General features: G+C 44.5%; 1 protein-coding gene across 1 annotated transcript in view; it reads left to right on the plus strand.

Annotated features, from left to right (window-relative positions):
* SOBP (sine oculis binding protein homolog) overlaps window positions 1–24,230 on the plus strand; it is a 94,147-nt gene that overhangs the window by 55,683 nt on the left and 14,234 nt on the right. The window contains exon 4 of the mRNA XM_019473563.1: window positions 1,003–1,098. Within this exon, the coding sequence (XP_019329108.1) occupies window positions 1,003–1,098 (96 nt within the window). The remainder of the gene's footprint in view (window positions 1–1,002; window positions 1,099–24,230) is intronic.

The raw sequence follows: 24,230 nt of genomic DNA on the forward strand, positions 1-24,230 counted from the left end.
TCCTCTCCCCGGCTTCTTTGGGCAGGGGCTGATTTAAATAGGCTGGCAGGGAGCCAGGAGCTCATCATTTTAATGCAGTGTAAAATGGAATGTGCATAATTATATGCAAGCCATATGTGAGGGAGACAGCTCAGCTGTGAATTTCGGGAGGCTGCGAGAGGGAGAGAGCGAACAGTCAGGGATCAGATGAGATGGAGCGGAACGGAGTGCAAGTGTCACCCAAATGAACAGTGTAATGAGTGTATTGCTGACACTCCTCCTTTCACCTGCTTCTCCCTTTTGCTTTAACTCGAAAGCAGAAAACGCTGTAGATGAGAAGGGAAAAATACTATATGCAAGCAGGATTGCTAATGGGCTCTGGTAATGTTTCCATTTAAACTTCAGCTTTCTTAATTAACAGCATAGTTCCAAATACCCGGTAACTTTTAATGCATCTTTGTCATTAAATATTTTGACCGCATTTGACTGAAGGATCATTGTTCTCGCTAGATGATTGCTCCTTTCAAAGCTTCACTTAAACATGGAGGGGGAATCCATTTATCTATAATAGTATTACATGTAAATTATGAGTATGAAAACTTATTTATTTTTTTTGGCCTTGCTGTTAAACTGAAAATACATTATCTAGGGATTGCTTAAGCATGTCAAAAAGTTTAAACGAGTACATATGTAATGTAATCCTAAAAAATGCAATGGAGTAAATTGAAACCCTGAGTTACTCACAGTTTCCAGCTCAAATATTTCATTTTGGGTTTGTCTTTTGTTGTTCTAATTATTTGCAATGCAATGAATTTGCATGTTCAAGCTAAGCTATGTAAGAAAACAGCATCCCAGGTTCTCATATCTAAAAGGTGTACTGCGTATTTAAACAAACTTTTAAATAATGTTGTATTTTGGGATTCCCGTCTGTTTTAATGATCTGAGCTGTTATGCTTTTAGCTACTTTTTTTTTTCCTTCCATTATTTGTAAGTCCCTAAATAGGCCATTATATTTCCCTTCAGGCTAGAGATGAAGATGGACATGCTGAAAATTTTCCCCAGCAGCACTATGCTAAGGAAACTCCAAGACTTGCCTTCAAGAATAACTGCGAACTACTTGTAAGAATAACATACTTACAACAAGTCTAGATTGTTACTTTAGCACAGTGAAAACCGTTTTTTTTTGAAAGGCTTTTGTTCATTATGACATACATTATGAAATATGATAGTTTTTTTTTTTCCTGTTTAGCGTTCTAATGCTAGTTCTGCTATCCGTGAACAATTTAAGATCTCAAATTGCTTGAAAAATCTCTTATATTTGATGACAGCACGTGAATGGCCTTGTCGTACTACCTTGTCTCGCACGGTAAATCAGGGAGAGCCATGCAGGGAGCAGCTGGTAATGCACGAAAAGCCCCCCCCTCCTCTGAGGCACCCCAAAACTCACTCTCCCATCCACCTTTTAGCTCTGCCTTGTTTTCGGGCAGCGGCGCGGCGTTTCGTTCTGCTGACACGCAGTACTCCCTTTAGAGCTCGCCTATTCCTCCCCTTCCTAGCTGCATGCAGGCGGGAGCATCCTCTCCTCTCCTCTCCTCTCCTCTCCTCACTCCTCTCCTCTCCTCTGCTGCGGGGAAAGAGCAAAAGCCAGGAAAGCACATACAGGGAGCCTGGAGTGTTTACAAGCCGTAAGAGAGATGATATCAGCTGTGAAAGGATCTCTGTTCCAAGGCAGGGTTAATTCGCTGTTCATTTTAGCATTTGCAGCTAGGCAAGATTAAAAGCAAGCAGGAATGCCTATTATATTTCTATTAAATGAATCTGTTGGGACCTAATGTTCTTGATTAGCTTGCGAAAATGAGTGCTCCATGATGAGTTTTTCTGTTTGCCTAAAGTAAACAGAGAATGAATTGTAATATATTTAAGAGAGATTCACGCATGGCTTTCTAAAAGGGAGTTTTAGATGATTTGGTAGATCTCTCCCTCGCATTCGCCTTTCTTCTCAGCCGCACTTAAGTAAAATGTATCATTTGGCTAAATGGAAATATTTGGGGAGAGTCAGAACACTGGGTTATATTTTGAAACACCACTTTTTTTCTCATTATAACTATAGAAGGTGGAGGTGGCGGTGGAGGAGCAAGCTGCGTTTCCGCTGCATTAAACCCCACGTCTGCCTCCCCCGTAGAGGACGCAGGGCCAAATGCTAATCTTGGTGTCCCAGGTGCAGCATCCAGCGAAGTTGAGCTGATGAGCTGACGTAACCCAGCGCCAAAGCCGGCCCCCAGATTCAGGCAGTTGATCAGAGAAGCCCAGACTGGAGGGCAGCAGCCCAGAGGTGGTGGCCAGTCCCTGCTCCCGGCACTGGCCAGAGCGCAGAGCATCTTGGCCTCACCTGCACTAGTGGGCTCATAGGGTCACCTACCCCCCAGGCATCCCCGGTGCTGAGCCAACCCCCAGTTAGGTAATGACAATGCTTTTTAGAGCCCAGGTGTCACTGAGAAAGGTCAGTGCATTCCCAGTATAATTCTCCTCAGCAAAAAGCGACGTGACCCATAAGACCTGATCTTGCTTCCTCTTAAACCCCTTGCAAAGTTGCTGTTGGTTTCAGGGGCAGCAAGGTTAGGTCCTAAGGGGAGAAAACTAGACAAACACAACAAGCGATTCCCCGGTGCAGTCACAATTCTTGTGCCAAATAAGTGAAACTGTTTCTGCAAGGCCATGCTTAATTACTGTGCCGCTGGTCAAATCAGGCCTGATGAACCATCACAGCGCACAAAGATGCCCCCGAAGTCAGTAGGGCTTCTTGGCGTTGGAGGAGTTCAGGACTAGAGTTGGGAGACAACATGATATAAAATGTCATGTATTATTTCAATTGAAAATCTGCTTTATTTTTAGTGCAAGCAATCAATGAACCAATTAACCCCCTTTGTGCTATTAAAATCAAGCATTCTTTTAATGCCCGGTTCATTATTTCTCTATTAATATGAATTTAAGTTTTTGCTGTATTATATCACTTCTGTACCTGGCAAAAGCTCAAGTCATCCAAGTTAGTCTTTCATGTGCTTTTTTGGACAAGTTTCAGTTCTTGTTTAAGGAAGTAATAAAAGCAATTTGTCATAGTTTTATTTTTCCTGTGCTATTGGAAACAAAATTGGCAGGGATGTAATCTGTACTCAATTTGTATGTGAAAAAAAAAAGTGGACAAATAATGAATATGTACCTCTGCTATCTTTAAAGATGTATTTTAGGAACTTTCAGTGAAAATATGATGCTGGGCCTAGGCTTTGGTGGGGAGGGAACTAGTGTTATTATTTGTCGAAGATGCTACATGTTTCACAGAGAGGTAGTGGTTTTCCTTCTATATTTTTACTTTTTGGGAAACAATGCTATATTAATATGTGCTCGAGAGCAAAGCAAATTTCACAGGAACTGGCCATTAAGACAGCATCTTTCTCCTAAAGGCTAGTCAGTATTCCTACGTTTGTGCTAGGAATTGTCTCCTTGGGAGGGGAGAGGGGGGAAAAAAATGAAAGAAAGGAGTGGGGACAGCTGCTTCCTCTTAAAAAATATTTTCCCAATGGTAAAAACTTACCCAGTGCAAGTCAGATGCTGGCTGAGCGAAAAGCTGAGATTTTTTAAATGAAAGAGAAACTGAAACTTGTTTATGCTTTTGAGAATCGGGAAATCCTTGGAGTTTTCTCAGTGCAGTTGAGAGTAAGTACTGTAATAGCCTGTCAGGTGAAATTGGAGGCTTCGGCTCAAAAGTGCTTTCTTTGCTTTAGGGTTCAGCTGCCATTTTTGCAGCAAGGTTTGCTCCGGCAAGCGCAGGCTCCGCTGTTTGGGAAATGCTCGTGCTGGGAGGGTGCTGCCGGGCAGGATCCAGGGGCCGGGGCGCTGTGTGCCAGGGCTCTCCCTCAAGAGCTGCGCTACACCAGCTGAATCTTAACATCCCAGGTCACAGGCACGCATGGCGAGCTTTAACTCCTCAGTAGTTGGAGAGATTTGAAAGCATAGTAACATACAGTATTACAAATTGTATGCTTTCTTCATTGCTTACTCCTCAGAAGAGGAGGTGGTTTGGTTAGCAAGGTGCAACTCAGCTATTTGGGGTTTTTTTGAGAGAGAGAGCTTGATAGGAAATAGGAGGAAGAAAGAGGTATAATTTAGGCAAAAGAAACCCCTGAGTGCTTACGGTAGTTCTGCGCATTAAGAAAAGCGGGGGCAATTAAAGATTTTGGCTGGTATAGAAAGCCATTGTGCAGTTCCGGGATTAGGTTAGGGTATTCATTTCCCGCGTTAAATCCAGATACGTCGTATCATGCCGTTTGTTGTAGAGAGCAGAAAACAAAGTGGTTAAGATGCTCTAGTCAATGAAGACATCGAATTTTCCTTGTGAACTTTTCAGTATTTTTGAGAATCATGTTTTCTTAAGTTTAGCTTCCCATGATAAATACTGGGAACTACATATAACAAATTCATTTTTAAAGAGCCAGGCCAGCATGCTGTCTTGGCCAGCCGTCCGCTTTACTACCATAGGCGCTGCCTCAGGATTTTAATTTCTTATTCCACAAATGGCTGGAAGCTTTTCTTTCAGGCACACCTCTCTGTTTCCAGAAGGAAAAAGCAGAATTTAGTCCTCTGGAAGCTAATTGTCAAGGAGCAGTACAGTCCAGCTAATAGTGGATGTGGGGAGAGAGATGGGATTAACTGCAGGGGAAGGGTAGGCTAGAGTGAAAAGGCTAGTGAAAAGCCCACAGTCCCGGCTCTAGCTGGCTGAAATTCCTGAGCCATTGCCTAGAGAAAGGAAAAATCCATCTGGCACCTACCCAGGTTAGTCAGGGTAGGAAGAGCCATGCTTGGATGCCTTTTAACAAAAGTGGGAAAGAAAACCCAACAGTTTGTCCTCCCCCCCCCCAAGTTACCCAGAATATTGGGTCAAGGTTTCAGATTGGTGTGCTGCTGTATGAGCAAATGAGGGTTTGATGGGTTAAGGAAATTAAACGCCAGGTTGCTTTCCAGATCATTTGTTTATGGAGATGATCTGAGTACCACCCACTGCTATGGGATTATATGTAAAGCAAACAAATAACCAAACAAAACATAAACACCCTGAAAAAAAAATTCATTTCCAGTCCCACACCCAGCTGTGATCCATGGTTTTCCTGCAGTAAAATTGTGATCTTTTTCTCTTTGAAATCAAAAAGTCTGCTCCTAGTAGTTCTGCTCTGGGAGGATAAATTCTTGGCTCCAGTATGCGATGAATTATAAGGTAGTCCTGGTGCTTGGAAGCTGTTATGTAAAAGACACAAAATAAAATATGCTTGTTATTGGATTTAATGCAAACTCACCTATGGCCAGTTATCTTTAATCACTAGCAAAAAGAGGCAGAGAAAGCTCTGAAAACACATCTACAACTGAAACATGAAATGCAAAATGTTCTCCTATGAGCAAAAGCCTTTGGGGAGGCTATGGCAAGGCTGAGAGGAGCCAGAGCTACAGCTGATGCTTCGCTTGAAGTCATGTCACTTTGCTCTGCTGTTCCAGCACTAGAGGCAGGGTCAGGAAGCATGGCACACGTGGGGCATCCGGACAGGGCAGCAAGGATGCAGGCAGGTTAACCGCAGCGTTACGGTACTGGAATGTGGGAGAGATTGCATACCTACAAGACCAATTTTAAAAAACACTGAGAATTTTTGTGATCAGACGAGGCCAGTAGGCTTTGTAGTCGTAGTCAAGTTAAATGCAAATATGCATATCGGTATCCTTTGGAGGCCATGAGAGTTTTGGTTTCAGAAAGTGAGGTTTGGATTCTTTTTTTTAAGGTACCTGACCTGTTTCCTGTGCATCAGTGTCAAGCAAAACCACTCCCTGTTAGTGCTTCAGCATTAAAAGGAAATACCCATCAGTCCATTTATAACTGCAGTGCCCTCAAAGGAGTACTGAATTTGGGGAAGATAGCTTTGCTCATCCCCTCTCTTGCCTTTCCCCCCTGCTTGTCTCCCATGCTGCCTCCTTATTCCTAGCAGAGAGGAGAGAGAAAGCAAAGGCTCTTCCCCGCTGTAGCTCTCCCTGGCTCTTCCTTCACCCTGCTAGGTGGCAAAGCAGCAGAGGGAGAGGGAGAGCGCTTCCTTCATCCTGGCCCAGGCTTTGGGACACGCAGAGCTTTCGGCCAGAAAGCTGGAGCGGGATTGCCGCCCAGCAGCTCTGAGGGGTGCAGGACCACATCTAGCCTTTCGGGTACCGACCTTGTGGTCAGGAGGCAATTTTGCCACCCTGGAGAGGCGGGAGGGGAGAGGGGGACGAGACCTGTGACACCCCGTGGAGCTCCAGGTTGTAGAGCTACTGGTACCAAGCCTGCCAAGAGTTAAAACCTGTACGGCGGTGCCTACCCCTGTTTCAGCATCACTCGACGTTTGCTGCGTATCACTGCTAGTGCTATTTTTTGGTGGTTTACCAATGGATTTCATCAGTTTCTTGCTCGGTTTGCCGCCGCAGTCTGAGAGCAACAGATACTGCTCCATCAGCTGCACTGTGGCGTATGCAGTGATTCAAGCAAATGGCCGTGCAAAACCCATAACAACCGACGGAGAGCCCGCCGTTGATTTCAGGGACTTTGGATCAGGCACAGAGAGCTGTCAGAATGGCAGTTATGGCTCTGGAACAAAAATATTGAGAAAAGCAATTGTAGCAGTGAATTGATACTGATGTTCTTAAAACCTCAGTAATCTTGGCCGCATGAAATTCAACCTTTCTTGTGACTGAAATAACAGTGAGGCTTAGGTCATATTGTAGACTAATTGCCTGTAACGTTTCATTTTCAAAAACTAAATTGTTCATGAGTTATAGCAGAATATTTTAAAAAGAACCTCCCCAAAACCCCACCAAAAAACTTGCATTCTGTTTCTTTTCAAGCAAGGGTAACAAACCAGGCAAAATTAGGTTCTTTTTGTCTTTAATTGCTGCCAGGCTGAATGAAGGGCTATGTGTACCCTACGCACACTCCTAAAGACTGTTGAAGTCCATGGGTGCTGGGCAAATGCACTGAAAAAAGGCAGTGCTCAGCTCACAGGCAGATTTGCAGCCCCGGGAGGAGAAGGGAGCCCCGACACCCGGCTCCAGCTGACCCTCCCTGCCCGCTGCCTGCCTGCAAGGTAGGCGCTTAGGTAGGCACCCACGGGGCACTGACTGCCTCGGCAGCTGCGCCCTGATAGGCATCTCACCAGAATAATGCAGGACCAAATACAGAGCTGCAGCCTGCCAGCCGCCTCGCGATGTGCTGTCCCTGGGAAATGATAAGCTCTATGCCTGTCTACACATACCTATTTACTGTTTTAGAACAAATGCATCCACTGTCTTGCCTGGCACATGGGCTGTGTCCCTTTTGCCCTGCTTTTTAATTATATGTTTTTCTACTCCATACTAGAAGCGAAGGCCGTTGCTCGCGTTACGGCAGCACGGGCTGGACCTGGGAGGTTTGGGTCCTGTTCCTGGGACCACAGCAGACCTTGTTGGGGGTCTTGAGAGATTTCCTTGGTCTTTCGGGCCTTCTGTTCCCCTTGCCCTGTCCTGCACCACCATCCTGCTAAAGAAATACACTTTTTTTTTCTTCACTCACACCATGTTTAGGACTCCACAACCTCTGGTCCAAAGCCCAGTGAAATCAATAGGATCCCTCCCGTTAACTTTAAGTGGGCTCTGAATGACACCCTGTATTCTGTAGACAAGAAAAGGCAAACAACTGCTTCGAGACGTCTTCCCCCCCCGTCCTGCACCACCATCCTGCTAAAGAAATACACTTTTTTTTTCTTCACTCACACCATGTTCAGGACTCCACAACCTCTGGTCCAAAGCCCAGTGAAATCAATAGGATCCCTCCCGTTAACTTTAAGTGGGCTCTGAATGACACCCTGTATTCTGTAGACAAGAAAAGGCAAACAACTGCTTCGAGACGTCTTCCCCCTCTCTAACCAAAAATTGCTGTAGGCCAGCTAACAGCTAATTTGAAGTGTAGCAAACATGATCTTTAATAATATTTAAGCTGAAGGCTGCAATCAGAGACCAGCTGTAGGAACTTACAGAAAATACAACCCTGTCATAGCAAGTCTGAGATAGCACCTCTACTGGAAATAAGACCCAAACCTCACTCCTTTTGTACCCCGGGTTAGCGAGTGACCATGACCTACAGCATTAAGGAGGGCGAAGGATTCCCCACGTCTCCTGCAGAGGTGGGCAGGGGAGTGCCATTAACCCTTGAGAGCAGCAAGGAGGATAAGTCTCTGCCAGTTCCCAGCGACACGTAAAATACAAGGTATAAAATCTCCAGGAGCATGGGGAGCAGGCGGAAGGAAGGGAAGGAGACGGGGATAGAAGGAACGAAGCTCCGCCATGGCCAGGGATGCAGCTTCCCACACAAGCAGACTGGTACCCCTAGTAGCTCTACATAATCCCCGCCTTTTCAGTCCAGTGAACCTAATTAAGGAAGACGATTTGGCGAGCTGAAGAGGTGAAATAAAAGATGCAACAGTGAGAGGGATGGGCAGCACGGGAAGACGGGCAATGGGAACGGGGCAGATTTGGGAAAGACCACAGCTACCGACGGTGGGTGTTTGGCCTCCCAGAGCCGAGAGCGAGTTGTATATCCCCTTTCCCACAGCACTTGCCTCGGGTACGCTAGAAATAGCAAGCAACTTCGCCTCAGTGTCTCTAGTTTGGCATTTTCCTTCATACCAATACATGAGCATTATTTTAGGATGTGGCGGTTGACACTTTGTGAGCACAAGCCTGCCTTTCCTCAGAAGGTGGCATGTTTTCTAGGTTTTAACATCACTGTTATTATTATTATTTCAAAAGAGAAGCAAAATGCACTTGTTAAAAAGGAAAATAATTAAAATCCCATTACAGCTCCAATTCTGTCATCTTCCTCCCCAGAACAAGCGTTAAAATTTTTATTAATAAATATGCAATTACTGGTGACCTCTGAATAATTTCTCCAACCTTAATTTCTCCTCACTGCAATGCTGTGTTGTATTACTCTATTTTTACTTTGCTTTCCTCATTTGATGTGTTTACTGAAATTATAATTTTAATATTAAATGTGTTCTCGTTGAAAAATTGCTTTTCCAAAAATTATTTTAAAAAAATACCAATCTTTTTATTGACCGGGAATTTAAACAAGTAAAAAGTTAAGAAACTGTTACCTGAAAATGTGTTTTTAGCAGGCTACTTTTTAAGAAGGATTTCAATAAATTTTAAAGTAAGAAAGCCTGAAAAAAATTGTCAGCCATCCCCCGACCCAAACCTCTATAAAACTGAAAAAAAAAAAGCAGGTTTGTATTCCTTGGAAAGAAAACCAGTTGTGAATTGTGGCTTTGCTTTTATGAAACTGGCATTCATAACCAATTTAAATAAAATTCAGACAGTTTTTATGGAACATTAAAGAATAAAGATATGCCTTGTTCCAAAGGAAGTGAAGTGCGGTGAAATAAAATTCATCATATTTCCTTCCACATAAATTGGAAATAAAATTTCCGAAGTCATCACCCAGAGCTATAAATATTTTCTCCTTGGGGTCTGTGCAGGAGATGCAGATGACTCAGGAGGGCCCGGGGGAAGTATCACGTGGGGCATCCTGGCAGCTACCTGGGAGGAGCCGTCCCTCGCTCCGCATCTCGCCACGGCCGTACCTGGAGCACCAGGGTCAGGCCAGAAAACTGGCTTTAGTCCCCTGGTGCTCAGGTGCTTCTGCACCTCTGACCCTGGCTCTCACTCATGCAGGGTGTTAATGAGAATGGGTTTTGTCAGGTCTGAAAAGATGCCTACGTAGACCAGTGTGACTTTCTGTAACAGTGCAGCTGGCTTATGCCTCATCTTGCTGCATGCGTTGTCCTCTCTATTAAAAAGGAAAAGAGTTCGAAGGCTTTGACCCCTTTAAGAGCCAACATACAGCGGCAAGAGAGTGGGATTTTGAAAATCAGGAGCCCATGCTTTTTTTATTTCTCAGAGTTAAGATCCAGCCCGTGGGAGCGAGGGTTGAGAAGAGCCTGGCCACCATTTAGCTGGACTGCAGGGAGGCTTGGGGGTGCTCTGGGATATTGAGCTCTGAGATATTCTCCTTGGGAATCCCTAGGACTGCGCAGGGCTTCCAGGAATGATGTCCCAAGAAGGCAGATTAACACCACGCAGTTATCTGAAGGCACACCGAAGAAAATCTGCCTGCAAAGAGCGTGTATCTCACTGCTCACTGCTGTCTGTAGCAGACACCATTTTTACATCTCAGCAGTGACGTGTATTACATTGCTTTTGGGATGGGAAAAAAAAAAACCAAAATATAAATCCTGCATTTTATTATAGAAGTTAATACCAATAATTACTTAAAATCTAATGAATTTCAGTTCTCACTTAATTGCTTTTGAGTAGTTCACTTAACTTATTAAAAAGAAGCAAGGACATATTCATTTAATGAGCAGCAGCAGCCTTGGCCTAGCATCTGCCTACATTCTCTTTTCAATTAATCAATTATAGTCCAATGGTGTGTAATTACACATTAAGAAAGTTATTGGATATCGCAGCATGGCTGTCCCAGGGGGCTCATGAATACACTAATATAACACACCTGTAATGACCTGTTCTCAGATCTGCAAATTGCTCCCATTTCTCTCTCTCTCTCTCATTGCTAAATGAAGATGAGAGCAATTACCATTAACTTTTTGAGTCACATCTAGTCAATGAGAGAGAAAAAAGATCCCTACCAGCATTCATAATAAATCTGCCTGTTGGTACTGAGTATTTTAACTGCACCAAGCATCGAGCTGGAAGGCAGTAAACGTGCATCGGGATCGCACAGGGTTGTGGGAATCCCGGGGCCGGTCTGGCCTGAGCACACGCTTCACCTGTAGACGAGAGAAACAGGCAAGCAGGAAAAAGTTGTCAGATCACATCCAGGCGTAATTTGCCTGGCTTGGTTTGAATCAAACCAAACTCTGGAACTGATCCCTATGCAGTGGCTCTAAGTCTTTGCATAGCAACTAAGCCGCGTTGCTGTTGTGTTGAGGTTTTTTTTGAACGCTAGAAAGAACAAAATTTACTATGTAATGGCAGAAAGGCTTTGGTTGTGCGAGAGGATACAGTCACCAGTGCTCTCTTATTAATGCATAACAAATGAAACCAAGGAGAGACTCTTAATCTGCATAATGAAGTCTGACAGATTCTAAATTGGTGATTTAGTCAACTAAAGGGTCCAAAAATGCTCCGTGGAAGTGAGCTTTTGATGGCTCCATAAGTCAAACGGGGGATGATATCCGTCAACATTTTTATAAATGTTGTCTTGCACAGTGTGATTTCAATGTGCTGTTGTCTCTCTCTCTGGGAAGAAGTGTCTGTTTCCCAACACAAAATTTTCTTGTTCGTGCTTTCATTTGCGGACTGTGGTCTTTCAGGTGGGTGTACATGTAGACCAATGTGCAGCAATATCTTGAGCACAGCTGTTCTTTACAAGCAGGGTCCATTTTGGTCATAGTAATCTGAATTACTTCCATGCTGTACGCCTTGCCTCAAACTAGCATTAACAACTTGAGTGAAACCTTCGTCATGCCGGAGGTTACTTCTCTTTTTAAGGACTGTGCATGTCTCCTTGTGCTTGATATCCCTCAGGATAACACTCCTGTGGGATTCAGGTGGTCAAACTTTGCTCTCAGTTGCACTCACAGTGAGGCAATGGATGTTTCAGTCTGAGCTTCAGCTGAGTCCACGTTTCACTCTGGCTTTCACCTGTGCCACATTTCTTCCCAGCTCCACAGCACCCTTTGGTTTAGGACATGGGTCGGTTGACGTGCCTAGCTGTAGCATCTCAGTATTTGACATCTGGGCTGGACTTTCTAAGTCCCACTGATAGTTAACAGAGGAAGGCAAGCACTTCTAGAGTGTGATTTACCCAAAATAATTAGGTGCTGATTTAGGATTGGTTAAACCACCTTTAGATGTGCCTATATCTGTTCATTAACTAGATAAATACCTTCCATATGACACCTACATTTTCGATACCTAGTCATCAGTTGAACTGCATATTTCTGCATGTGTCTAACTTCAAGCTTGCACGTAGAGCCATTCAATTCAAGCAGAGGGGCTGCTTGTATGCTTGAAGTTAGGTATCTGCTAACTTCGTGTTTAGATGTCTGGTCTCCAGCTTTGAAATGGGGATGCTGTTATTTAATTGCCTTTGCATGCAATTTGAGTTCGAGATTAAAATGTTAGAAGTGCAAAGCGATATCTATTATTTAATGTTGTGTTATACTCCAAATAGCTAACAACAGCACCCTTGGTATTTGCAGAGAAGTTCATTTATTATGAATTATTATCTGACACAATAGGAGAAAACAGGTTCCAAGGTTTACTTTTAGGTATTTAAAAACAATTTGACTGCCCAGGCAATACATAGTAACTGAAGCAAGCAGAGCAGTGAGTGTGGATCCCACAAAGTGATCAAAGTGTGCATGTGTACAATGTTCTCAAATTCTGCTCAATGCACAGCTTTGTTTATGCTCGGGACCAAAATTCAATTCTGTGGGGTTTTTTTTGTTTTTTTTTTATCAGTGCCTGAATGATCAACTAAAAATGTTTTAAACAGAGAAAAGAACACAATTATAGTCTAGAGCTTTAATATACAATACAATATTCGGTTGTACAGGCTAGTTCAATATGGGTCCTAAAATACCTGTCAGTTGACTTTTAAGTTGGGTGGTTTTTGTGTGTCTGGTGAGGAGGAGGGTGGTATTTCATTCAGCTGCAAAAATTCATTTCTAGCTGCAAAAATTCGTTTCTAGCTGTATTCTCCACAAGAGGCTGTAACTCTTTGCACGTCACTTTCCTAATTGAGCAATAAACTCTGTATTGTACAAATACCTTTTATTATGAGGAATAAACATGCTTCTTCTAGACAGGCAGAGGAATAATTGACGACCTGTGGCCAGTCCTGAATGAACATTACTGCACATGCCACTGAAATTAATGTCTCCTTAGTCAAGATGGGAAACAGTCACTTTCTGAGAGATTTTTTTTGTGGTTAGGAAGCTAACACACCCGATACATTTCCACTTTCTAACAACGTGGATTCCCGACTGCCAAGGGAAGAAGCGCTTGGTGCTCACTCGGTTACTGACCCTCTCTCTGTCTTTGGGATCCAAACAGCAGCTTCATTTGTTAAACACATTAAGCAAAGGGCCAGATTCTGGCTCAAGCCAGGGATGCCTTCACTCTGGCAGTAGAAAGAAGTCTCAAAAGGTGGTGTGCATGTAATGTACTCCCGTGGCCCCTTTCTGCTGCCAGAGTGGTGCAAAGGAGTCTCAAAGTAGATGAGAATCTGTCCCAAACATAGGTTTATGTAATGCCGGAAGATAGCGCTAGGACATTGTGCTGGTGTATCGTGTTACAGCTGGCCCGGCACCAAGTCATAAGGGCTGAAGGATACTGGAACTAAAATATTAAAGAGCTAAGGGATTGACTCAGTAGAGAGAAATGGTGAATGCTTCTCTTATCAGTTATTTTTCACATTGTATTAATAAACCTCTGGGATCGTATCTCATGTAAACCGCCAGATCCTTCAGGATTAAGTCTCTTCTTTGAATTGGAAGCAGGGAGTGACATGAGAAAAGCACGCAGGTGAGACTCCCGGGTGTGCACGCGTCTGCAGCACGCGGTGCCCCGGCCAGAGCACGTTCCCGGGGAGGAACGGTGTCCTCGGCAGGTGCACGCACACCCTTACAGGCACAGGGGTTGTGCAGGGCCTGGAAAATGTGTCCAGTCTTATCTTACGTGTATCCTATTTCTTCCTTTCCAAGAGATTGCAGGGGGCTGTGTTGAGCAAGTGCTTTTCTCCCCAGCAGGTGTGCTCGGTGCATTGCCACAGGGCTCTGTGCTGTCACCCTGCTTAGTCACCACGCCACATTCATTTAATGAGGGGTTATAGCTGATGTGCTTCCACAGTCCGGCAGTTCAGCTTTAGGTCTCTTCTTCCTCCAGCCACAAACTAGGGCTGAAAGTCTCCCCGGTAGTGAGGCATGGCCAAGGCCTGGATGAGTGCAAGCTGTCCAAAGTTCAAACCAGATTAGCTCAAAATCACTGCGATCGGTGAAAGGAAGTAACCAGAGGGCCTGCCTGCTGACATACCCCCCACATAAATGAAGATATTTGCCTGCATTGGTTATTAAAATCCTTCCTTGGGGACCTCGCTGAAATCTCAGCTGCCCCAAGTCACCACACAGCAGCCGTGACAGAAGTGGTGGCTTGTTTCTGTCCAGGAGCAGAGAGCTTTTCTCTCCAGTGCCACCCTGGGGAGATGTGTCCGTTTGGTGTCCCTGAGCTGCTGTCCCTCTGTGGCAGCCTCTGCGCTCAGCCAGGAGGTGGGGACCGACCGGACTGCAGCAGCCTGCTTGGGTGAGCTGCAGTACCTTGCTCACGTACTTGGAAGGCAGGCTGTGCTTGCCTCCATCCAGTTTACTATAATCCCACCACTGTTTGCCTCCAGCTCAGCTGAGTCAGTGTGAGTGCTGGGAGGAGCCATCATGCAGACAACTTTGGCCCAGTTTCCCCCCCGTGCTGTTAGAAAAACCTGCTGAAAGCAAATCTGATTAACACAGCGGAGAAAACAGCTCTGCTGTAAAACATTGAGGATTACTGCTAGTGCAGGTACGTTGCGAGGAGAAATGGAAATGGCTTTTTGAATTTTTGCGGACTGATGGGCGCTGCAGTTCATGGTCTGTGCTGGCTGTCTGCGGGTTCCTAGGTGCTGAGCTAGCAAAATCCTGCGTGTCCTGGGGAATCTGCCTTTTATTTTCAGAGCCACTTTTTGAATGTCAGCGTGGTAGCACATCGATACCACGGTGCACTGCCACAGCAGGAGTGTCATGGAAGTATGCAAAGCCCTGGTCCTGCACCAAAATCCATCTGGATGAATGTGGGTACCCATGCCAGAGGTATGAGCTGCTGCAGGTGTGGGGACATCCCAGTGCTCTCAGGGTTAGAAAACCACAAAGAGGGCAAATCCGAAATAGCCTGGACCTTGTTGATCCTCCAGGAACTCCACGTAGCTCTGTCTTAGAAGAGGGATTTGGAGAGTGCCCGGATTGTGACACTCAGAGGGAATCAGAAGTGTTTAGATTTCATTGTGTGTTTTCTCACTACTGCTTGTTTCCTGGGTGGGATTTGCTCCTTTTCATAGCTGTAAACACAGCGCCCGGGTGAGCTCTGGGAGGTGCCTGACTCAGAGCAGGTCACCCTGAATTTGAGACAAGTGCTTCATCTGAGTATATATACAATGAAAAGCTAGAAATGAAAAAGATCTGTTAGTTCCTTCAGCCAGTGCTTCGATTCTAAAGCATATCTGTAATGTGCTGTAGGCTGAGGGGGGGCGGGGAAGAGAAAATTGCTCACTTCTCTGTAAATGGAGAAGCAGTGAATATCATGATCTGGTCTGAGAGAAACCACTCCGCAGTCTTGACAGTTTGTGTTCCCTTTTAGATAACCTCACTCTTCAGTGAAGGCGTTAGGGGCATTTTGAAGCTGTGCCTGGCGCCCCTGCCTGTAAGCATGACAGAGAAAAAGAGCAAGTGAGAGAAGAAGAGAGAGAAAAGGGCACAGACTTTTGGTGAGGACAGGGAAGTGATTTCAGGTGTTTGTGACACCACGCGAACCTTGCGTGGTTAGTATCTTCCTGAGCACGATATACCCTGGAGGGTGGAGGAAACGGTAACGGGTGGAGATGGGGTGGAGGGAGCGAAAACTACCTGCAGACGTGGCATCTGAAAAAATCCAGAGACAATGCGACTATTTTTAGCAAAAGTGCAAACAGTGATAGATGCCACGGGGCTGCTGTCACTAAAATTTGGCTATAAGCAACATACTCATACTTAAACAAGTCAGCTTTGCACATTGAAATGAGCAAACACTCTCTCTGTGCTTGTTTGTTTGCTGTGCAGAAGCCATCAGCTTCGCTCCTTATCCCTTCACCATGGTGGTGATGCAGAGTCATGATGATGGATCGGCTGTCTATCTAGCTTATCTGCAAGGCCACAAAACATTTATATCTTATACGGCATGATAGGCTGTTCTCGTGCAAGAGTGGAAAATAGGAATTTGGGGCTGCCCTTGCAAAAGTACCATCTCCTGCACAACATTGCCATTCCGGTGAGCTCACTTGGCACAGTTTGTACAGCTAAGCATAGCCACTGTGAAACCTAACACTGGGATGCACATGAATAAAATCACACAAAATCAGGAGAGGAGCAAACATCAGAGAAGCTTTTGAACGCAGGGGGCAAACCAGCAAGGATGGAGTTCCTGCAGTTTCTCTCCTGCTTAGAGTGGGCCTGTGTCACCTCTGGTAAAAGGCCTCCAGCTTACACCAGCTTTATACTTGGCCAATTATCTTATTTAGGTATCTCGTATATATTTAGGTCTTGAAAAGGTCAACAGCAGAGCACGGCTGGGCAGGGTTTTTTGAAGCTATAGGACTGGAAGCTTTGCTTCTAGCATCATTAGAAAATAATTGCTTGTGAATGTCCAGGGATTTGAATCTACATGTTGGAGCTCTGAAAAGGAGGGCAGGAAGGTTTAAAACATTATTGAAACAGCTGCTGCTAACATTATACTCTCTGCAGACACCGAGCAAGGAGCGAGTGGAGCACACCAGGGTGCACGATGGCTGCGCCTCACCTGCCTCGGTACCCTTGCGCTGGGAGCCTGTCTCCTTGGGCTGCTCCTCATGTGACTGTCCGCAGCACAAACATGGTCCTCCGTCCAGAATTCACGCAAGCTGGTGCCTGTTTATCGAAAGCTGCAGTGAGGCAGGGATCGTCCCTGTGGCACTCCAGCTGAGCTGTCTTCACCTAAGTATATCTGCTATTCTTCCATTTTAAATTATTTTTGTCCTTTGTTTTTGGTTTTCTGCTCCTTGCAACTTTTTCCTTAGGTCTCTCTTCCCCTTCTGAATATCTCTCTTCCTCCATTGCTATCTTTCCTTTCTCTCAGTTTAACTGTCTTCTTCCCCAGGTACATGATAAATCACATCACTTATTTTTTATGTCCCTACTTGTTTTCAAAGTTTCTGTAGTCTTTGGCTCCTCGGTGCTGTTAGCTGTAGAAAGTCCCCTTCCCTAATGTTGTAAGGCCCAGATGTTACTAAATGTGATTTTTACCATCTAAAAACCTGTCAGTTACCTGCCGCTGCTCACAGCTTGATTTCTCAGTATGACCAAACTGGGTGGCTTGTGACTCTGAACGCAAGCCCTGTGTTTCTTACAAGGAAGATTGCCTTGACACCTAGTATTAGACCAGTCCTTAATGAGGCATCTGTTCACTCCTCAGCTCTGTTACAGATATTCCCCATGACCCTGACCAAGTGTCGTGGGTTAACCCCAGCTGGCAACTAAGCAGCACACAGCCACTCACTCAGTCCCCCCCAGTGGGATGGGGGAGAGAATCGGAAGGGGAAAAGTGAGAAAACACATGGGTTGAGGTAAAGACAGTTTCATAGGTAAAGCAAAAGCCGTGCGTGCAAGCAAAGCAAAACAAGGAATTCATTCACTGCTTCCCATCGGCAGGCAGGTGCTCAGCCATCTCCAGGAAAGCAGGGCTCCATCACACATAACAGTTACTTGGGAAGACAAACGCCATCACTCTGAACGTCCCCCCCTTTCTTCTTCCCCAGCTTTATATGCTGAGCATGACGTCATATGGTGTGGAATATCCCTTTGGTCAGTTGGGGTCAGCTGTCCCGGCCGTGTCCCCTCCTAACTCCTTGTGCACCCCCAGCCTACTCGCTGGTGGGGTGGTGTGAGAAGCAGAAAAGGCCTTGACTCTGTGTAAGCGCTGCTCAGCAGTAACGAAAACATCCCTGTGTTATCAGGACTGTTTTCAGCGCAAATCCAGAACTTAGCCCCATGCTAGCTACTATGAAGAAAATTAACTCTGCCCCAGCCAGAACCAGCACACCAAGTCATTTTATCTCTCTTTGTCTCTGCTCCCCATTCAGAAAATGGGCATAATTGCACTTCTGAAGCTCATGTGGAATTGTGACGATGAATTCCTCCTGCTTGCTTTTTGCCTTTACCTCATCCCTTTTGTCTGCATGATTGTCAGCTGGGATAAAGCGCCACCGAATCAGAGTAGCCATGGTCAGTGCAAAGCTTATGCTCCAAGCGGCTGGCGCAGCCGCTCGCCGTACCCTAGTAACATCGGTAGCGGAGAGTCAGCTTTATTACCATTTGCATAGCAGTCTTGTGTGCTTTGAGGAGCTTCCTATGCTATCAGAGAAGTTTCTTGAGTGCTCAGGAGCACACAGTGGTTATTGTGGGACAAAGAGATAAAATGGCTTCCTTTGAGGGCTTGCTCCATGGGGTCATTAGCAGAAAATGTGGGGCCTTGGAAGTACCAGAAGGAGAGGGAGGGAGACAAGGCAATTGCTCCATTTGTAAAACCCATCTCTGGTTTTCATGCCTGTTGTCCATCCTCTTTCCCTCACCCTCCCCACTTTAGTTCTGTGACAATAGTGAAATAAAGGAATGCAAGGTAAAGGCATCCTTAAGGCTGTCATTGTTGCCAAGTAATGCTAATAGCACTTTCTCTCTCACATACCTGCTTCTGAACACTAATGTCATTTAATTATTGTGATGTTGCAAATGAAGGTGCCCACACACAAATTCAATATGAATGTAATTATTAGAGGTGGAATGCCAATTAAGCACACACCAAAAGCAAGTGGTGTATTTTTGATTTGTCATCTGATTTATTATCATTTACCTCACGCGCTTCAGACAGCACCACCTGAGTCAGGAGTAGAGAATCAGCCCTTGGTATGTAAAGCTTGCTCTTAAATCTGCACTTCACAAGAAAACAGCAACTGGCATAAAACATTTGTTTTTAAAATACAACCAGGAGTGTAGTTTTGAAGCATTCTCCATCTCAGGTAAGGAACACAAGGGAAGTGTGACTTTTGGTAGGGAGATGCACATCTCCAAAAAAAGCACTGAAAACAATACCTTTCACATACATAACATATGTCTAAAAGCCTTCAGTGAAAATCCAAATTATGCAGGGAAGAAAATCCAGCTTGCAACCAGTTTAAATGTGTTGGCCAAGTCAGCTAAGAAGGTCTGCAGGCTTGGGCTTCAGCAGCTAGGGGCGCATTGTCTGCCTACCAGCTAATTACTGGGGTTTTCAATTTTTAGGTATCTCCTAGCATTGCATTTTTCAATTCTAGTCAGGCAGCGTTGCCTTTCGGGGTGAGGAGCACAATGCTGGTGGAGCATCCCGCTTTGTTGTGCAGCCTGGGCACATTTATAATGTTCTCCTGCTCTCCCAACCTGTAAAGAGTCCTTCTTTGAATACTGTGCACTGCTCACCATGCAAGCAGCTCATTATCCCAGGCATTTCAAGACTAATTTATAGGACATTTGGTTAATTTGCATAAGCCATCCAGTACACAGAAGATGTCTCCACAATAAAGTAATATGCCAAAATCAGGATTTATGTGAGAACATGAATACTGGGGGGGGGGGGAACATTTTTAAGAAGCTGTCATTAGCACCGATCTCTAAATGAATACCTCTGATAAAAAGTCACAGAATCTGCCTCTCCACCTACTGTATGTGAAGCTCCCATATAATTTTCTGCTTTGAATCTTGCTCGTCTTTTTATTAAGTAAGATGGGTTTTGATCCTTAAAACAGCCTTGAAATATGAATACTTGGCGCTGTTGGCTTTGTCTAAAAAGGAAACAAAATCCCCCAAACTGAATCCAAATCAAGGGTTGCATGTTCAGCTATCACTGCGAGGAGCCTCGCGCGTCCGCTGCTCTGATTATTACCTTGACACCAGAAACAGGAGGGCCTGTAATCCTTGAAACAGCTGACATCTGAAGCGCTGATTCTTCCTGTGCTTTGAGTTAGTCGGTCCTTGATCTCCGTGCCTGGCATGCAAGCCTGGCTTTCACTGAAACCTGACCTCATGGTCCCTTCTTCTGCAGCCCCGTTTGTCTTCTGCTGTTCAGAAATGTGCAGCTTCTGTCCTCAGGACTCTGAATTAGAGCTGCACGGGTCAAAGGAGCAAACAGGAGAGTTGTCATTATTGGATCCAATGCCTGCCCTTGATTTAGGTGTCCTTGTTTTTGGTTTTTGTTTTTTTTTTTTTTTAATAATGATTACAAAATAAGAACGTCGCAAGAAGTTTTTTAAGCGAACCTTTCCCCTGCAAGGTGACGCTGCCTTTCCGTGACCTCTAACACATGACTCTTTCACCTACAGGTCCAGATGTTTTTGCTCCCTTCCAAATCCCAAAGCCAGCCTGGGATTTGAAAGTCAAGTTGGTTTCTTTCTTCTCTCCCTAATATGTCTTCTGCCATTATGAGGCCTCTGAAGAGCACATTAAGTCCATATTTACCCCTGTGCAATCTAATTAACTTCCAGAATAACTGTGCAGGTGTAACTGAGATCTCAGTTTGAAGGCAGCTTTGCTCCACTTACTATAATTGAAGGAACTGTTTGGCCAGCAGCATTTCTATTAGTAGTAATGCTGTTTGAAAAGGAAATAACTTAGTTGGACTTTCGGACTGAATTTGTAGGAATGGCAGCTAGAATTGCATAAGTGAATGCATATATATCTGCTTACTTGTAAATAGAAGCTAAGTTGAGCTGGAAATCACATGTACAATAAACATGTAATCCTGATGCCATTGCTACAAATTCATTTCCCAGGGCAGAGCTACGGTTTCAAGAGCCCGTTTCAGTGCTTTATTGTTCCAAACATTTGAACAGTGTTGGTTGTTCGCTTTGGTGCATCACGTGTAGTTCTACTTAGGTGAAACCTGCTGAGTATTTAACAGCTTGTTCAGCTTGAACCAGAAGTTCATCTGTTATATCTGTTATTCTAGCTTTTGAGATTAGTATTTTCGATTGCAGGAATTTGTGGGGTTTTTTAATCAAACTGTACTACAGGTTACATGGAACTGACAGCATTAGCTTGAACATAATGAGTATGTTCAATAGGAACAATACATGCAGTTTTTTGGGTTACTCTCTTCCAACTTGAATCACTTTTTGCTATTCTAAGATGTTAGAAGCACATTTTTTTCCTCTGGGGATTTACAGTTTCTCTTAGTGTTTTGATTACTTGTGAATAATTTGATAGAAAACCCCTTACACGTGCCTGTGATGTACAGCATCTAGCTTGGATTTGGTTTTTGACTGATTCCTCATAGCTGAAATTACTGTATACAACAAAAAACATTTGTAATGCTGTCAGACAGGAAAAATCTCTCTTCTGCAACTTGACTCAAATTTGTTATGTGTATAGCTCCATGAAGTTCAATAGATGTAAATACAGATTAATTATTTAAAAAGTAATAGGAAGGAATGAGCTTCCAAACATGTAGTGTTTAATTATTTAAAACCTATAATGGAATTTCAACTCTCGCACATACCTCTGTCTCTCGTTGTGCTTGGACAAGTGCCTGAGGTTAACTGGCATGTCCCCACCTCCCAGTCATCTCCCCTCCTATATCACCGGGTGATAAATGTGCCTGGTAGATGTGAAGAACAGTCAATATTCTCAGCCATGTCTACTAGTCAATATGCTATACTTAACTCTGCCTTCCTTTCCCCTATTACTATATTGCGTCCTGCAATAAGCCATTCCATATAACATTTCATTTAACAAGATGTGTACGAGTGCGCAAGTGTGCGCACATCTGTACCTAGCCACAGAGGACCAAATCCAAAAGTCTGAGCTTGGGCAAAGCCCCTCATGATTGCTGATCCCACAGAGTGGAAAGAGCCCCGCAGTAATGTTGCACTTTGGTCATTTGATGGTGGTGGTTCAAGGCACCCGCTGTATGTGGTGGGTTGTACTGGATGTTGTACACACATGTAGGACAACCTGATTCCCATTTCAAAAAACTCATGCTCTAAGTAGGCTAGTCAGATAAGGGTAAGCCTTCTCCCCATTTTAAAAGCAGGATCAAAGATACAGACGGAAAATAAAGAACACACAAGCCTCCCAGCTTTAGAGACCTGTCTGAGCTTACGCTCCCTTCGCTCCCTCTGCGAGGGATGGAGAGAGAGAGAGTTCTGCTGGGACCAGTTCAGAGCCTTAGTTAGGTTTGTGCCGTGATCCACCCTCCTGAGATGCCTACCTCTGTCCACAGACCTGAGCTGGGCAATCGGAGTAAATACCTAAAATTGGTCTGTCTGGATTATTTCACTGCCTACCCTTCCCCTTGTCCAAAGGTACTCAGGAATTTTGTGTTTGCAGGGAATGACTAGTGCCAATCTGGCAGGTCCCATCTCAGCACCCTAGCTACGTAACCTTCCTTCTTTTACTGCTGTAAGTCACTGGACGAGGAGCACTTGACCCGGTGTGGGTGTTAAAATAAATCTAAAGAAAAGCCCTTAAAAGAAAAGCAAACACTTCAGTTGCATTGGACAAATACACAGTTAAGAGTCTTTGTATGTGATGACTACTGGTCTTCATTTGCCAGCCAGATCTCAGCTGGTTTGATGAGGAATATTTCCAGCAGTGCTCTACCCTGTGAAATTGTTGTCAGAAGCAGTTTTGTGGAAAGACCTAGGGAAGGAAAAGGGCTGGAGAAAGCAAGACAGAGTTAGTCCTCTTTGAGGAGGACTCAAGAGCACAGCACTCTTGAGAGCCTTGCTTGCGATACAGTTGCAGGGTGAGGGTTTAAATACATTGATTTATTTTGTCCTGGTGTGCAGCTTCCGCATAGCTACTTCGTTGCGCACGTTGTGCAATGAGAAAATCATCTGCATGATCTTGTAAGTATGAAAGGGTTTGCCATGATGCATTTACATAATAAAATCTATGCAGTCGCAGCGTGCATCATACGTACAGGCAAGGAATGAGTGCCATCTACAGTAACACAATGCATTACTAAAGGGTCCTCTGTAATTGTGTTCTTTACCGAATAGCGCGTCTGATGCCTTCTGCTGTAATGTACCCTCCTTGGTGAGAAATTAATACTTTGTGCCAAATTCAACTCTCAGTTACATGGTTCAAATTGAAAAAACAACACTGACTTCAGTGGAGTTACCCCAGATTTGTCCCAGGGTTGCAAAGAATAGATTTCATTTATGTAAACAGCCGTGTGTCAGGTACGCTCCAGTGCTAAACACTTTCTAAGCAGAGGGATAAGTAAGACCTTTTCATTTGAATAGGAAAGACCTAGTGGGACTCCTTTTTTTTCCGCATCCGTACCCTACTTAGAAAAAGGTAGGTGTAAATCACCAAGGAAGAAGGTGCATTTTCCATTCCTTGAGAACCAGCAAATGTTTCGGGCCTGACAAAAGCATCATAGCAGACGGTGGGGTATGTGAAGGGCTGGCCCTCCCTCCCTCAGGCATCAGTCATAAGTAAAGCTGGTTGCTGCCCACCACCCTCGCAGCCGGTGGGTCCTGTCAGAGGAAGCCCGGCTCCATGGCAGGAATATTCTTAGTAAAACAAGAGGGGCATTAGCAGAAGAAGACAAGGAAGTTTTCACACACATTAGTTCACCATATGTTTGGCTCTAGGCTGCAGTTTCAGACCTTTATAACTCCTCATTTATTATTTTTAAGGCTAAAATCCTGGAAAACAGTGGTTTAAGATAGCTAGGGACCATAATAGTCATGGTAAATCCTACCTACCAGAGACAGAGTGATTTCTTTTTTCTTCTTTCTTCTTTCTTTTTTCTTCTTTCTTTTTTCTTTTTCTTTTTTTTTCTTTTTTCTTTTTCTTTTTCTTTTTTCTTTTTTCTTTCTTCTTTTTTTCTTTTTTCTTTTTTTCTTTTTTCTTTCTTCTCTTCTGTTTTTCCCTTTCTCCTTTCTCCTTTCTCCTCTCCTCTCCTCTCCTCTCCTCTCCTCCCCTCTCCTCTCCTTGCCTCGCTATTTGGAGGACGTGCAGACTGTTGCATTCCCCATCTCTTCTTTTCCCTGGCCCTTATTTCAGTCTTACCTGCTCCATATGGGAGTGCCCGAGAGTGAGCCTAACAGTTGCTCAGAGTAAGCCTCTCTCCACTGGTGATTTTGTGCTAACAGAAGGGGGAAGGGGAGCTGGGTCTGTACCAATGGGATCTGGGTTTCAGCCAGGATCAGTGCCTCGCAGCAAGAGAAACTAGAGGGACGCAGAATGCTTCCTCTGTGCGCGGCCAAGCAATTTCCCTCGCTTGGCTTCGTCTTCTCCAGCCCTCAACTCCAGAGGAAATGGGAAAATGAATTC

Source organism: Aptenodytes forsteri, unplaced genomic scaffold (assembly GCF_000699145.1).
Source record: "Aptenodytes forsteri isolate BGI_AS27 unplaced genomic scaffold, ASM69914v1 Scaffold171, whole genome shotgun sequence".
Lineage (NCBI taxonomy): Eukaryota > Metazoa > Chordata > Aves > Sphenisciformes > Spheniscidae > Aptenodytes > Aptenodytes forsteri.